The sequence below is a fragment of the Lichenostomus cassidix genome, chromosome 2 (genome assembly GCF_008360975.1).
Source record: "Lichenostomus cassidix isolate B80296 chromosome 2, HeHo_3.0, whole genome shotgun sequence".
Classification (NCBI taxonomy): Eukaryota; Metazoa; Chordata; class Aves; order Passeriformes; family Meliphagidae; genus Lichenostomus; species Lichenostomus cassidix.
This window is the reverse complement of record NC_139482.1, coordinates 68,047,617-68,063,039: the sequence shown is the minus strand read 5'-3', so window position 1 is coordinate 68,063,039 and position 15,423 is coordinate 68,047,617. Positions and strand designations below refer to the sequence as shown.

The following is a 15,423-nucleotide window of genomic DNA, read 5'->3' as shown; positions in this document are numbered from 1 at the left end:
CTCTCTCTCAGCTCCAGCCAAAGATGACACTCTGGCTGCATTTAATCTTAAAGAAAGTGCATGAGTTCCAGAAAGTGGTGTGATGCTCAGCTCTACAGAAAACAAGTGCGCAGTAAAACCACACAAGAGATGTTGCAGAAGAAGCCTCCCAGAGGGATGTTCCAGCCCACCTGCAACACCTAAAGTTGCTGTGGTTTTACTGCCACAGGCATCTCTGTGTCTCTGTCACAGCCATGGCAACATGAGAGCATTTAAACTATTTAATCTTCAGGGTTCAGTGTAAGGATGCCTCTCCTTTGAGATCACAACTGGACGAAGTACTCCCAAACTGTATTTTAAGTGTCAATAAAGTGTTCTTGAGAACACACAGCATTTTTGTGACCATTGGTACAATCAGCTAGGTGGAAATATCAAGGTCACATTTGAAAATAAGAACCTTAAGTAGAGTAAAAACCAATAGAAATAATCCTGGAAGACTTGAGAAGAAGGTATAAAAATTAATAATTTTCTCTTTCTTTTACTAGCCACATTCAGAACCAAACAACTCAAAACTACAATTTCCTAATGTTTTTGATTGGACACAAGTGGACTGGAAACCAGAAGAGTCATTAAAAACACAACAAACAAGAAAAACAACAAAACAGCTATTGAGAGGGTTTGTTGTTTGTTTTCTTTGAACAGCCACTCAAATAAGCCTACACCACCTACACTAGAATGCCTCAAGCCAACGCACAGTCAACACCTGACTTTCAAGCTGCTTCCTCTCTGTATGACGCTAGACCTCTAAAAGACAAGTACATCTAACACTGTTCAGCTCTATCATAGAGTGGATGCTTTTGCTGAAAATCTTTGACCAGTACGTAAGTGCTTATGACCTCAATACTTCAAAATAAAATTTTTCCTGAGCAAGTACACACTGGTATTTTGAGAGGTTTATAATCATCTGGATTTGTAAGAACTTCTACTCAGGTGTCAAAAGAAATATTGTTGGCACCATAGTATGACCTTTAGCTCAACATCTGCCTTCTTCCCATTCCTAACAATCCTGGGATCCCTATTCCTATACACTGGAGCTTGCTAACTCAACAAATGCAAGGGCTTGTTTGGTTCAGCTTCTTATCCAATTTGTTTTTCTTACAGTGGAAACAACAGTCTCTGTACCTTTCATTCTCAGAAACCAGCAATCCTTTTCTGACCACAGCAGACACATAGCAAGGAAAGCTGCAACCTAGAAAAATGACTTGTGAACAGTGAACACAAGGCCATGTACACAGAAATTGTCAGGTTGCTTTAACTACAGAAGTGACTGACCACCTGGGCAACGTACCATTTGAAAAGTAAAGCGGAGAAACTACTTTTGATACTTCCACAAGACAAAGGGTTTGGGGACATGGGGAGGGAGAGGAGTGGGGAAAGAAAGAGGGGGTGGCACATGAGCCAGGGGACATGTGCTTAGCTGTCTTCCAAGAAAGATATAATTAGATTGTGCAGCATAATATGAACCTATGAAAACAGTTTCCATCCCCACAAAATAGTACAGGACTGCATAACCATGGACTTCACAAGTTTCCTTAATGGTTTCTGAAGTTTAACATAGATTAAGTTGCTGAAATACATCTTTCAAAACCACATTTTCTGATATGGATGACTTAGATGTGTAATTTCCCAATTAATTTTTTAAGTCTGGTATTTCAGCCTTAAAAATAAAGCACAAAGGCTCAGTGCCACACATTACTGTATGAACACATACAGAACACAGCACTTCCTCCTCAAAGTGTGCAATCTTTGACTCCATCATCATTGTAATGGGAAACCTAAGGCACAAGTTGCTTGAAACTGGAGAGGCAGACACATTTCCTCTTACATTAATTACCTCGGGGTAAGCAGGCTGTGCTCACTATGCCCCACAGGGAGATGCTGTCCTGCTCACATGCAGTATGTGAATGGCTCCATTGCCCTTTCTAAAGCCTTTCAGTTATGGCTCACCTTTAACAGCAACATCCTCATTGTGAAGAGATGGCTCAAGCAACATTGCAATCACAAAGCAAGCTCAAAATTTCAAATATGCAAAAGGACACAAATTGACTCTGTTTCAGTGCCAGTAAACTAACTTGGAAAATGACTTAGTTCTGCACTAAGTTATTCTTTAGTCTATGCCATAAGCCAGAAAGACCCTCCAAGCTATCCACTGGGTGCATGAACAGAATTCCAAGATAATGCCACCTGAAACAATGCAGAACTGGAAAATTTCATCTACGCTTCAACTTCACACATTAATCAGGAGCAAGCAGTTCTTCTATTCCCAAACTTGCTCTCATCACAGATCTGCTTCTTTTCCCCACTGGGAGAGGGAAGAAGGAAGTTTGCTAAGTAAATAATAATCATTATTATGCTGACAATTAAAATATGATTTGTTAATCATATGACAACCTTCTGAATACTCAACATTATTAAATCAACTTTAGCAGAATCCATGTACCGCCCACTTCTCCATCACTACTTCTTTTATTTTCAGTAGGAGTTCCCTTTATTCTGAGACATTTAGATATTTTTCAGTCTTCACCCTTCACAGATTAGTCAACTAACTTGTTTCTCAGCTGATGTGATCTGCTTAGCTCTTCTCAACTCCATTATGTCATCTAACATCAAAAAGTTGGGAGATATAAAATTCTGCTTGCAGCTTTCCTGCACAGTATTCATAATACTCTAATAACAATAATAATTTTCCACAGAGCAGCATCAGGATATTTCAATGCCTCTTTTACATCTCTGTGCTGCAACTAAGTAACTTTTCTACACATGTTCTGGCATGATTAGAAGACTCCACCACAAAACTGAGTTTACAATTAAACCTAGCCTTTGCTGTAAGACCTTGTTGCTGTTTGCCTCCCTCTGGCTGCATGAAAAGACCATGAGCAACCATGCCCATCCCTAGGACTGAAACACACACACTGAAAAGTGGCATTTCAGTACCATTCCTCAGTTTTCAGCTGACAACCACCTTTATTCTGGATGAGGTATGTGCTGCTGGGACTAGCTTTGCAACCAAACTGAAAAAGTTAAACTAGCTATCAAATTTGTATTTAGAACTGGTCTAAGCACTGTAAATAGGAGCCACAGGTAAAAACCCCAGCAATATTGTAGTTAAACATTAACACTCGCTATCATCTCATTATCAAAAATAAGTTAATGCTTTGTGGACTGGTATTTTTCAGGCTGCCAAAACATGAGTGCACAAAACATGCTGCAGGCTTGAGAGGGCTGACTTGGCAAAAACTAGTTTACTATCTCATTGGGCTTTTTTAAATCCACGGAAAAAAAAACCCAAACAAAACTGAAAGCATGGCATAAAATTCTGAAATGGAGAAGGGTGAAACACTAGACAAGAGGAGAAAGTAATTCCTCATGAGAAATACTTGCCACCTTAGATAAAAAGATCAGACACCTTAACTCTGACATGCAATTACTGCTGCTGTGACCTTGCCCTCTCATCATTTGCAAACTACAGCTATTGCAACTCAAGCAAGGAGGAGAGGGAAAAAATCCCAGGGTCTAGTATTAATTCAGACCTAAATAAATATTAAAGGTAGGGATGAAGAGAGAAAAATATTCCACTTGTTTTACAAATCAGAAGGTGAAACTGGTCTGTCAAGCTTGTGTTGCTCGAGCAGCCAAAGTTTTACACAGCCCTGGAAGACACAGCAGGGGAAAAGTCTTACAGTTTATTTTACAGTCCCTATCCTTAATAATATTTGTAGGGTGGACATTGCAACACTGTCTGCATGTTCATGGACTTTGGCCTGAAGGCCAAGAGGAAAGCAGGCAGCTCCAGAGTGCTGCAGAGTAGCAGGGAAGCAGCACTTGGGCCAAAATGAATTCCTCCAGGCGAAGAACCTTTTTTAGGGAACCAGACCACCCTGCTCTGAAAACAACGCACAAGAGTAACTATAAATCACTTGCTGCTGGAGAAGGCAAACATACTGCTTCCCTGCATCTCACAAGCAGCATTCCTGATTCTCACAGCTTTGCTCCTCGGGGATCTAGATAGCAATCCCAGAAAGGACTATCAGGATACATCCACATACCTAAACTTTTGTTCTTGTTTTTCAGTATAACAGCTGGCAATTGGGGCTCTCTCAGATTATAAGAAAAAATAAAAAAGGCTAACAAAGCTTTGTACTACACACTGAATTTTCCTACCCAGCCCATGACACCCAGAGCACATTTACCCTCCCTCATCAGCTCACAGGACAGGCAAGAGTTTCCACCCCAAGCATGCAAGTAACACCAAGCACAGCACTGATCCTTCTTCACAGGCATAACTACAAAGATATTGCATCTTTCCAGCAGGTATGGCATGGCCTGGATCAGCAGGAACAACTCAACACACACATTAATTCCTACTGCCTGCCAGTTTTTACAGGCTGCTGTGGGGGCAGGCTCCCCAGCAGCAACACTGGGTGTGGACAGTGCAGCTCCAGTAGTGCTGAGCAGTTATCAGACACTGAAACGGGGTTTGCCTGGAAACCTCTGCAACACACCCTGATGACACAGATTGAAAGGGTGTTGAAACTCTTTTCTCCCTCCTTTGGGTTCCTTCCTTCCCAATTGACTTTAAAGGGGAATTCAGAATGCACACCAACTCATCTGCTGTCAAAAGTCAGCTGGCAAAAAATATAAAAATAAGTCACATTACAAGAGCTAAGCACACATTTGAGTTGAAGTGACCAAAACCTGAGAAAAGCCATTTTGATAGAATTCAGTGCAAGAACTGAACACCCAGCACTGCTTCAAAGCTGCAGCATATTCCTACAACAGGCTACTCTGATCTTCTACACATTGTCTGTAGCAAACCCCAGTCCTTTGTTCTGTAGTAAGATCTGAGCCTAATTAATTCCACAGTTAGTTGTGGGTAAGCCAGCGCCAGCCTGGCTGAGCTGAAGAGGAGTAGGAAGAGGAAGGAGTGTGAAAGGGAGGGAGAGTAACTGTCCCTGCCAGGTAGGCAGGAACAAAGAGACTGACAGAGAAAACAAAAGATGTGGTACACAAAAGCACTGTACCTCTTCCAGCATTTTTTAAATTTAGCAGCTCTCTAGAACTGATTTGGAAAGATTTAAGACTTTTCACCGTTAGTATGGCCAAAGTTTTGAAGTTCAAGAAAATAAAAAAAGTCATGTTATTCCAGATGTCGCTTCATTAGGAAATGAGCCCTTAACTTTGACTGTCCTGTAATCCTCATCTCAATGTTACCATCAAAACTGGCTCCAAATTACATGCTTTCCTAAGTGCCAGCTCCTCTCTTTGACAAATGTTTTAAAAAACACGAGGTCACCTTTTATAACTGCAGCCTTGTAGCCAGGGTAAGAAGAGGTAAAACTGCTAGCACACTTCAGAAATTTGGGGTTAGACTGCCTGCACAGCTGGTAAACATTCACCACAGCCAGCAACTTCTGTCACAACATGGGCAGGGTTGGTATATTTAAATTACGTGACAGAGATACAGGATGTATTGGGGAGTGGAAACAAAAACAAACAGAACCCCAAGCATTTCAAACATCACGTCCATCCAGGAGCTTTAAAAAAAAAACCAAAAAGGGCAGCCGTTTGAAACACACACAAAAAATGACTGATATGAAAGGCTCAATAGAAAGCCTTGGAAAGCTGAGAACTTCTTTAAGAGATTTCAATATGGAATTACCTTCCTGAAGGATCATTGTTAGTTCTAGCAATGCTACAAACTATTTATAGTAGGCTGAAATCAGATTCCTGTAACTGAGATGCTTTATCTTAAGGGTGATAATAAACATGAACTCTATGTACATTTCCTGTTGTGAAAAGGAACCCCTGCCAGACAAAAAACCCTAAAATTACCGGGGTTCCAAAGTCAGTATCAGTCTTAATCCAGTCTCTGTTCTCTAGACCAACTGCTTCAAAAGATTTTGGCCAGTACATATCAACCCCGAATAAATAAAACCAGTATCTAGGCTCACTAAACAAGAAGCCTCGTGATATTATACATGATTATTTTCAAACATCAGATAGTTTACTGTTTGCAGGCAGAGGACAGTTCTTCACCGGGAAATTGCAGGTGCTGTTCCCAAAAAAGCCATCCACTTCCTTCATGCTACTCAGCCCGAAACTTGCCCCATTCTTCCAGGGTGTTGTTCACTAGCACCCAGATAACCAGGAGACTCCACCACCACCCTCAGTGTGGGCAAGCAAGCCCCAGGGCAGCTGCAGCAGGACAAGTCAACAGCTCCCCTTTTCTTCCGCTTCAACAAAAAGATTTTTCAAGTCCGTGAAGGCTCAGAACAGTAACCAGACTCAGTATCAGCTAACTTGCAGAGGGAAGAAGAAGAAGATAGTTTGGGATCTCTCTCACAGCTGAGGAAGCCATGAAATAAAATAGTAGTAGACATTTGCTCTTGTCTGCCAGTATTTCTGGATACCTCTGACCACAGGGACTTGTTGACCCCTTCAGGACCCATTAGGAGCTGAGAATCATTTCAAAGCCTTGGCTGAAAGGAATTTAGACTTTCTGCCCATTGCAAGTATCTGCCTTGCAGGTCTCTACACCCCTTCAATCTGTTCAATGGAAACAAAATGATGTAGTAGCTTCAATATTGCCACTTCTGACCCAACTACCGCAGTGGGTACAATAACTCAAGGTTTTTCATTGATTTGGGACTAGGTAGAAGCCAGTCAGCCAGGAACTAACACTGACAAGACAAATCCTGTCAGTTGCAAGGAAAAAAAAGAAACATCAGCATTTCTGAAGTCTCTTTGCAGAGACCAGCCAACTGGAGAGTATGCAGAAACAAATGAGATTACAGGCACAAATGTGAGGAGATAAGGGTGGCACAGTTCTTATTTTAGGAAGGACCTTGTCAGAGTGATCCCTTCAAAGTAATTAACAATTATATTCTGAAAGTCCATTAAAAATGTACACGTATTCTTTACCCCAAGAAATATCATTCTGCAAGTTGTGCCAAATTTATCATCACTATAATCACAAAGAAATTTGTTTGTTTTATCATTTCTGGCTACTGGCATATACCTGCAATAATCCCACAGAACAACACCACAGACTAAAGCACATGTTACTGGACAGAGCAATTCGACTTCATTAACTCAGTAGAACACCCAGAAAAAAGAAGAAAAAGTTTATTTTAAGAGAAAGCTTTCTACCAGGCTAACAAGCTGAATCAGACAAAGGTTTGCCCAGAAAAGTGCCAGAACTGCAATAAAAGCAAGGAGAAAGAAGACTGGTAGGGCACAGACATCTCCCCTTGCAGGAGCAAAGAACACCAGTCAGAGCCTAAACCAATGAGTTCACACCAAGACATCATTGGCCCTGGACCATTTGGCTCTTTTGACTTGAGCTCCTCTTCTTTTGGCAGGGACAATTTTCTAGAGGCTCAGCCAAATTGGCATGAAAGTGTTTGAACCAGTGGCAAATAGGTAAAATGATGCTTTGGAAAGGAGATGACTCAACCCAAATCAAGTGGGAAGTTGAGAGCCAAGCGAGCAGCATTGCAGGGAAACAAGGCATCTGGAGCATAAAAGCAGCCACAACAGGAATTCCCTGGTGACTAGACATGAAATATTATTACATAATTGCTCTGAATGATTAAAATGCAGCCTTCAACTAACCACTTCCCTCTTATGCCAACCCCAAGAGGTGGAATGATCTGGAACGTTGCAAGCGCACACAGAGGGATGCTGTGCCATCAACCTCTGCAATTTAATCAAGCCCAGTCCTTGCCCATCACCAGCTTTTGGTATCCATTATACAAATTAGCATGCAGAACAACAAACAACCTCACCACTTAATGCAATCAAACACACAGGACAGGTCATCCTAGTAACGGAGGGAAAGAACCAACAATCATCAATCCTGTAACTAAGAGCTTCCATGAAAATATTGTCCCAAGATAACAGGTGGCTTTGCAGATGGCCAGAAGATGCAGGCACTAAAGAAGTTAGTGAGAGAGTTAGAAAAGTCACTGCTGAGCACACACTCCAACTTCCTGCTAAGCTCCATGGCTACATATGTTTAGTTGTCATCATGCTGCTCATTGTGTTAATGCTAATAACCTACCTGAAGCACCACTTTGCAAATGGCTAAAAGGGGATCTCATGTTTCTCCATGGAAAAAAAAAAAACAAACCAGTGTTTCTCAGCATCCTTCCTTTGAACACTGGTGAGATACATGGACCATTAAAAAGACCTTTTATTTTAACTAGCCTTTTGCCTAAAGGCTGGTTTAGGATGTGCCTCTCAAGAAATACATGTGCACTTTGTTTACAGCAGTATGGTGATGTTGATGTTGTGATAATGAATAGATGAAAACCTTCAAAGAATCATTTAGCAATGAAAAAGCCTTGCAAGTGAATTGTGCTAAGGGAAGATATTTATGTACAAACCATGCTAAAGTCCAAGATTTATGTGCCAAGTCAGGACATTAGCTCAGAAGGGTGATTTAACATGGCCACTGGAATCCCTGTGGTTAAATTATGCATCTGACCTCTTCACTACATGTATTTCAGCAGTGTTAAATAATAAGCACTTTGTCCTTTATTACCATTTCCAGTTCTAATGACTGGCAGCACTATAAAAAGCACCGTTCCCAGTGACTCAGTCAAGGAGGTCAGGATAATGACAGCATCTAACACGGCAGTGCCAGTCTTCAGGGAAGGTGCAAGGCCACCCCTGGCTCCAGCAAGGACTCAGAGAGAAGTGGGGCTAAACAGAGCACCAAGCAGGGCTGGAAACTGAAAGACCTCCACTCCATCAATCCTAAGCATGACACAGGCTGGGAGAAAATAGGCACCAGGGAAGGAAGAGCTGAGAAAGCCCGGACAGGGATACAGCATCTGATGAAGGGTGTACCATTAGGAGAGAGACTATGGAGACAGTGGAACGTAACACAGTTTAAGGACAGCTATTCTGCTCAGGAAGAACGGGGGGAACAGTGATGTCTCGTGCACGTACATCAAATATGCTTTCTGCTAAATAACCAGAATTGTTTCATTGTTTCTGAAGACAAAGCAATGATGGAGCATCCAGTAGCTATTAGCTCAGACTGCTGAAGATAAGTACAAGAGGATTTACTTGCCAAACAAAAGTACATTTTTTATTAATATACTTTTGGCTCTCTTTATGATATTTCAATATAACCCCTGGCTACTACACAGATGAGTATATATTAGACTAAGATTTAATAAAACTCTATTTAGAAAGATGAGAACATTGCATAATACATTACAGAAACAAATGTATTTTTGAGGGGAGTTAAGGGTGAGCTGAATATCCAGTCTCTTGAATTCATCCAGAGCAGCTCTTTCTCACAAAGGGCAGTGAGATACATGTAAGAGGAGTCAGCAGTTACAAGAATCACTCCCACAGTAACAGAACTCCTGGGGACTGATAAGAAATGAAGTCCAAATCAAGCTATGCTGATGTTCTGTCTGGGTTTTTCCTCTCTTTCTTCATTAGTATAAAAACAGGCAGCACACCCACCCAGAAAACCCCCACAACAAAACCAAACGAAGGAGGAATCCTGACCCCAAGAAAACAACCTAATTATAATTACATGGGATTACACATCAAAGCAAAAAGGCTGCCAGGTTTTTGGAAGTGAGCATACAATAAAAATAAAAACTCCACACTGGAAAAACCCATAGTCTCAAAAGATGATTATTATTCTTCCTAATAGAAAACAAGACAGCAGGGGCCACAGATGTTTGTTTATCCCTTAAAATTGATCTGCCCTTTACCACAAGTTCTTCCAAAGAACACTTTTTTTATTATCTCTAAAGAAGCATGCAAGACAGCAAACTAACTCTCCCTCGACCTTTTGTGGCCAACTTGACAGTGACCTTCAAAAGATTCAAACATTTAAAAAAAAAATTGTGAAGTTTAGACTAAAAAAAAATATTTCAAAATAATTTTTTTCATGCTAAAACATCAGTGTTAAACTCCCAAATTTATGAATAGCTCAGTCTCTGGATATAAACAGAAGAAAAGCTGATCTTCTTAAATATCTAGCTTTCTTATACATTTCTGTATCACAAATCATTCATATCCGCCACGTGCCTGTGTTTCTCTCACAAAAGGACTGTAGCTGGGTTATCTTCCTTTTTGATCCATTCTGGGTTCAAGGTTTTGAGGGATTTGCTTTTTCCCTGTTGCACCCTCTTTCAAGAGACACAAAGAGAAACCAAAATGATTTTCAGTGATTCAATATAAGCATGTGCTGGCTGACCAAAGCACAATTTGCTGTTCATCTGATTGTTGCTGCGTCTCTTCAGCCCAACTAGATAAACACAGTTAAGCCAAAACACTGCTCCTAGGCAGGAAGTAATTTTTGCTGATCTTAGGAGGGGGTCTTGAGATTAAGGAAACTACTTCCCTGGTGTAACCATTTCATTTTATATTTTCAGGAGCCCCAGCTGCCTGTTAGTGTCAATGAGGCCCATGCGCAGCCAGTGGGGCTTTTGCAGGGCTGATACTTTAAACAAGCAAAAGCTTTCAGGTGAAGAGGCAAGGTGATTTTTGCTGTGCACTACTCAGCAAATATGAAGTAAGAGCAGAAAGTGGCACAGTCTCTTCACTAGAAATTTTCCACTTTAGCCATTACATGAGGAAACACAAAACAGAGCAGCATGCACTTTCTGCCTCTGGAGTACAACAACTTGTGTGAGGCATTTCTTTACTTGCTCTGCCAAAACAGTTTTCAAGAGAATAAGTACAAAACCGGAAGAATTCAGGAGAACGTTGTCTTATTTTACTCACAACAGTCACCATCTCTTCAGCTTCCCCAAAAAAACAACCTAGTTTTTGATGTGTCGGGCTGCTTTAGTATACTTGCGCTCAGATCAACTGGAACCCTCTCCGCAACCCTTTCCCATTATCAGCTGGGGTGATATGCCTACAGCATATTTCCCACAGACACCCAGAGACAGCAGGACAGTACCAGGAAGACAAAGAGGCACACAAAGGGTCCCGTTTCAGGACATAACTTTGCAGCTTAGTGCCACAACCGGTGCGCGGGTCCAAATCCACAGGCTGGACATCTGGTGTGATACCCAGGGAGAGAAAGGACTGCGGGGATGTGGGATTTGCTTTCTCCTGGTCGGAGAGCAACCCACGGGAACTTGACTAACCCGTCAGCAACACGCAAGGACAGATGCGTATCGCGTCTAGCTGCTCCCCTTGCCTTGGGAAGAGCGGGCGCCGAGAGGGTCCTGAGGGCTGGACACGGAGGGGGACCGAAGGAAGTCGCCTTTCTCACCTTGCTCACGACGTTTTGGACGAGGCCGGCTCTGATGCGATAGTGCCATTCGCGGCAGCCGCACTCGCTGGCGTTGCCCCCCGCGGGGGTGGGCAACCCGGGCGGGGGGAAGATGCTCCCGTTGCCGCTGTGGTTGGCGTGGATCGGAGCCAGGGTCCCGCTCCAGTTACCCTGCCCGTCCGCCTCCCGGCACCAGAAGTCGGGCTGGTCCAGGAGGAAGGAGTCCGAGAACTTGCTGAAGCCGATGACGAGCGCCGGGACCCAGGTGAGCAGCACCAGGGTCCGCTGGTACCGGCCGCCCAGCCCCCCAAGGAAGGGTAGCACCGAGCCGTCGTAGTCGAGGAGCAGCGGGCTGCAGGCGGCGGCGGGCGGCGGCACCGGCACCGCTTGGATCTCGGCCCCGGCGGCGTTGGCGGGGGGCGGCCCCGGGGGGGCGGCGGAGCCCCCTCCCACGGCCCCCGGCACCGAGCCGTTCTCCTCCGGCAGCGGCCGGCCCCCGCCGCCCGCCTCACGGCGTCGGTCTATCGCCATCCAGCCGCCCGGGGAGGCTCACATAGGGGGGGCCGGGGCAGCCCCGGCTCCCTCGCGAGTCCTTCCCTCCCTCCGCTCCGCGCACACACACACACCTTGCAGCGTAAGATATATTGCACACACGCTCCCAGCCGGACCCGGCAGGAGACGGATGGGGGAGGAAGAGAGGGAGGAGGGGAGGAAGGAGAGGGGCGAAGAAAGGGGGAGGCACCGAAGGAGCCCCTCGCTCGCTCCCTTCCTCACCCGCACCCTGCGGCCACGAACCGCTGCAGCTGCCGGCGGTGCCCCCCCTTTCCTCGCCTGTGCGTCAAGCTGCACTCATCCCAGCTCTCCCTTCCCCCTTCCGAGAGGCACCGCCGAAAATAAAAGGAAGGATCCAGCCGGATCCGAGCATGCAACGGGCCAAAGGAGAGGAAGGGAGAAGGCGGGGGATTGGAAGAGAAAAGAGAAAAAAAGAAAAAAACAAGCCACCCCGCGAACCAAGCCCTGCAACAACAAACCAAGCAAAACCGGTGCAGCAAGGCACCGAACACGCCTCCTCTCCCGGTTTTGGTGAGGAGGGGGAGGAGGAACGAGAGGGAAGGCGAAGGAAGGAGGAGAAGAAAATAACAGCTCCCGACACGGCTTCCCCGCTTCCCGCACAGCTAAGGGTTCCCTCCCGGCCGCGGCAGCAGCGGTGGCGGCAGCCCCCAGCACCTCCCCGCCGACCCCTCGCAGCCCCGCGTCCCGCACATCTGGCTCTGCAGCAAGGGGCCCCTCCGGCCCCTCCGCGGCCCGGGCTGCGGACGCGGACCCCGCCGCCACCGCCGTGCGCCTCCCGCGGCAGCCCGCTCGCCGCGCCGTGCCGCCGGCCGCACCTCCAGAGGCGGGCGGGCAAACCCGCCCGGCTCCTCGCTCTCCGCCTCCCGACAGCCCCCACCTGCCGGCCCGGCGCCGGCGCCACCGCCCCCCGCTCCGCCCCCGCGGTGCCGGGCGGCCGCACCTGCTCCCGCCGCGCCGCCGGCCCGGCCCGGCCCCCCCAGGGACCCGCCGCCGGGGGCGGGACGGCGCCGCGGGGCGGGGAGGGCGCGGGGAGCCTTCGCGGGGGCTCCGCACCGCCCCGCGGCCGCGCTGAGCTCCGGAGGGCCGGGGCAGGTAGGGCGGCGGGCGGGCAGGGCGAGGGCCGGGGCAGGAGGAGGAGGCGCTCCCGCTCCGCAGCGCGCTAGCTCCGTATCAATTATTTACACGGTGTGTGTGCCTTTAATAACGCAGCGCGGCTGCAGCGGGCTGGGCGGGAGCGCACCGCATCGCCGAGCCGCAGGAGCACCCTGCGTGGCTGAAGAAAGGACAGCACTTGGAGGGAAGAATCGAAAGGTGAAGGGGGCATTTCTGAGACCTAGAGGGCTGCGGGGAGACGTGCCTGCATTGCTTCAATCAGCCTGTCACATTAGTGCACACTCTGAAGAAAATTATATCCTGTTAGCACCTGACGTTAATTGTAAAACAGGCATTTCAAATTTGTGAAGGTTATTTTTATGTTAAGCTAAATTTACTTCAGCGTGTAAGTGCCTCAGACTATTTTCATCGTGGAGCACAGCCCGTGCATTACTGAACTGTGCGGTTATTTTTTCCTTTGTAAGAAGGGAAGGAGAGAAAACAGATCAATATACACTTGTACACATGAACACAGCTAGTGAGCAGAAAATGCTCGTGTGCATTAGAAGAGGACCGGTGTCATTGCCAAATATAAATGGAAGAGCAAATTGTTGATGGAATTTCATTTACTTGATCTGGTCTCTGCAAACAAATTATAGTACACCATTAATGCCTTAGATCTTCCTCCCTTTAGCTCTTTGTTTTACAGAGGACACCAGAAAGGTTTTGCATCTACACCACTTCCATGTGGCACTGTGTCCCTTTTGTGGGGCTTCCCTCAGTTCTGCTCTGAGGAACACTCAGTGCTTCAGAGGCTCTACAGCCTCTCCAGGTGACACTTTATCTTCCTGTCTGAATGTTCCATGCTGAAATGTGAATGTGGTGGTCTCTGCCAAGGGAAGTCTCCCCTTTCTGTGTTGCAGTGTCCTTTTACATCTGATGGCTGCTATCATGTCCCTGTGCCATGCTTTCTTTATAATGAATGACCGCAATTTGTCCACTTCTGCAGTCTCTTTGGCCACTGACTGCCCACAGCTCTCCTCCAGTCTCTCAGCTGGTGCCTGCAGCCTGTGCTGAGCAGTGCCCCAGCCTCTGTGCATGCAGGGGGTAACCTGCCTGCAAAAGCAATTCCTCTCATTGCTTTTCAGTCACATTCTTTGCTTCTCAAATAACTTCTTAGGGTTATTTTGGATTATTATTTCATCCTCCAATGTGTTTGCAGTCGCTCCCCAGTTAATGCCAGGCTCTGAAGGCTGCCAATGAAACACCCCAGAACAGACCCCTTTGGAATTACATTTATAATCCACCCTGTTGCTAGTAAACCACTGACAACTGCATGTTTCCAAAGTTTTGTACCCCCTACCCAAATTTTTCAAATAAACTGAACTCCCTTACTCATGAACATATGCATAGAGCCTAACCAAGGCACAGATGAAGGAAGTCCACACTCCCTTCTTCCATAACAAGGTCTGCTCCTCATTGCTGAGGGAAATTTGGCCAGATTGTCCCAGATTCTAGTTGACAAGTTCATGTTAGCAGTTGCTTATTCTATTGTTTCCTTCTACCTGTTTACAAATAGTATATCTATTTGTGCTAGATGTTTTCTGGGGCAAAAATCTGGCTTATTCCTTTATTTTCAAATGCCAGTTTTAAAGATAGGCATCAGTTTGCTTATTTCTTGCCCATCTTCCCTGGATTCTCAGAGGTAAATACTGGTGCTTCCAATGCTGTTTATGCCCCTTCCTTCAGTACCCTGGCATGAAGTGCAGGCAGACTGTTGGTTTGAGCACCTCCACATTACCTAAGTACTCTTGTAACTGGTTCTGCCCCAGCCTGGGCTGGAGCCTTATTCCCTTGTCATTAATGCATATGACGTCAGTCACCTGATCACAAGTGACCTCTTTTAGCCAAGACTGGTGCAAAGAAGGCCTGAGGCAGTCTGAGCCTTCTGTAGCATCAGTCAAGAGCTTTCTCCCTCTGATGAGTAATCCACTTGCTTTTGACTTCCTCTTACCACTAATGTACTTACCCAATGATTTCTCGATTTCTCATTACTTGGGATGCTCTTGCTAGTTAAGTTTTATTTGTTGTATTGGCTTTTTTTGTGTTTGTCTTTATCTGCTCTTGCCAAGCAGCATTTCTGCACTCACCCCATGGAAACCTGATCTGCTTTCTCTGTGCTTACTTTTTGTGAGCTCATGATTAGCCCAATTGTCTGCTTCCTAGATTTCTTCTGCAATGGGATCATTTGGGACAGGTCTTCCAAGAACTCCCAGCTACCACTCACTCTCTTTTCCCACAGAGGGGAAAAGGCCTCATCATGGCTTGGGACTGGCAGAGAGAAATGTTGAGGGAAAGAGAACTTTTGGAATGGAGGTCTCAAGGTGAAGCTCTGAGGAAAGAGAAATTTGACTGAAGAAAGCAAAGAACTGAAAACTGGGAAGAGATGGGAGGAAAACAGA

The 15,423-nt window shown here is 45.7% G+C and overlaps 1 protein-coding gene across 2 annotated transcripts in view; it reads right to left on the bottom strand.

Moving 5' to 3' along the window:
- SLC22A23 (solute carrier family 22 member 23) overlaps nt 1-12,474 on the bottom strand; it is a 109,606-nt gene extending 97,132 nt beyond the window's left edge. The window contains exon 1 of one of the 2 annotated variants that reach the window (XM_085051990.1): nt 11,297-12,474. In XM_085051990.1, the coding sequence (XP_084908116.1) occupies nt 11,297-11,827 (531 nt within the window). In that variant the 5' untranslated portion in view covers nt 11,828-12,474. The remainder of the gene's footprint in view (nt 1-11,296) is intronic. The other variant, XM_085051991.1, reaches the window with a different exon arrangement.
- Between the last annotated feature and the right edge of the window lie 2,949 nt (nt 12,475-15,423).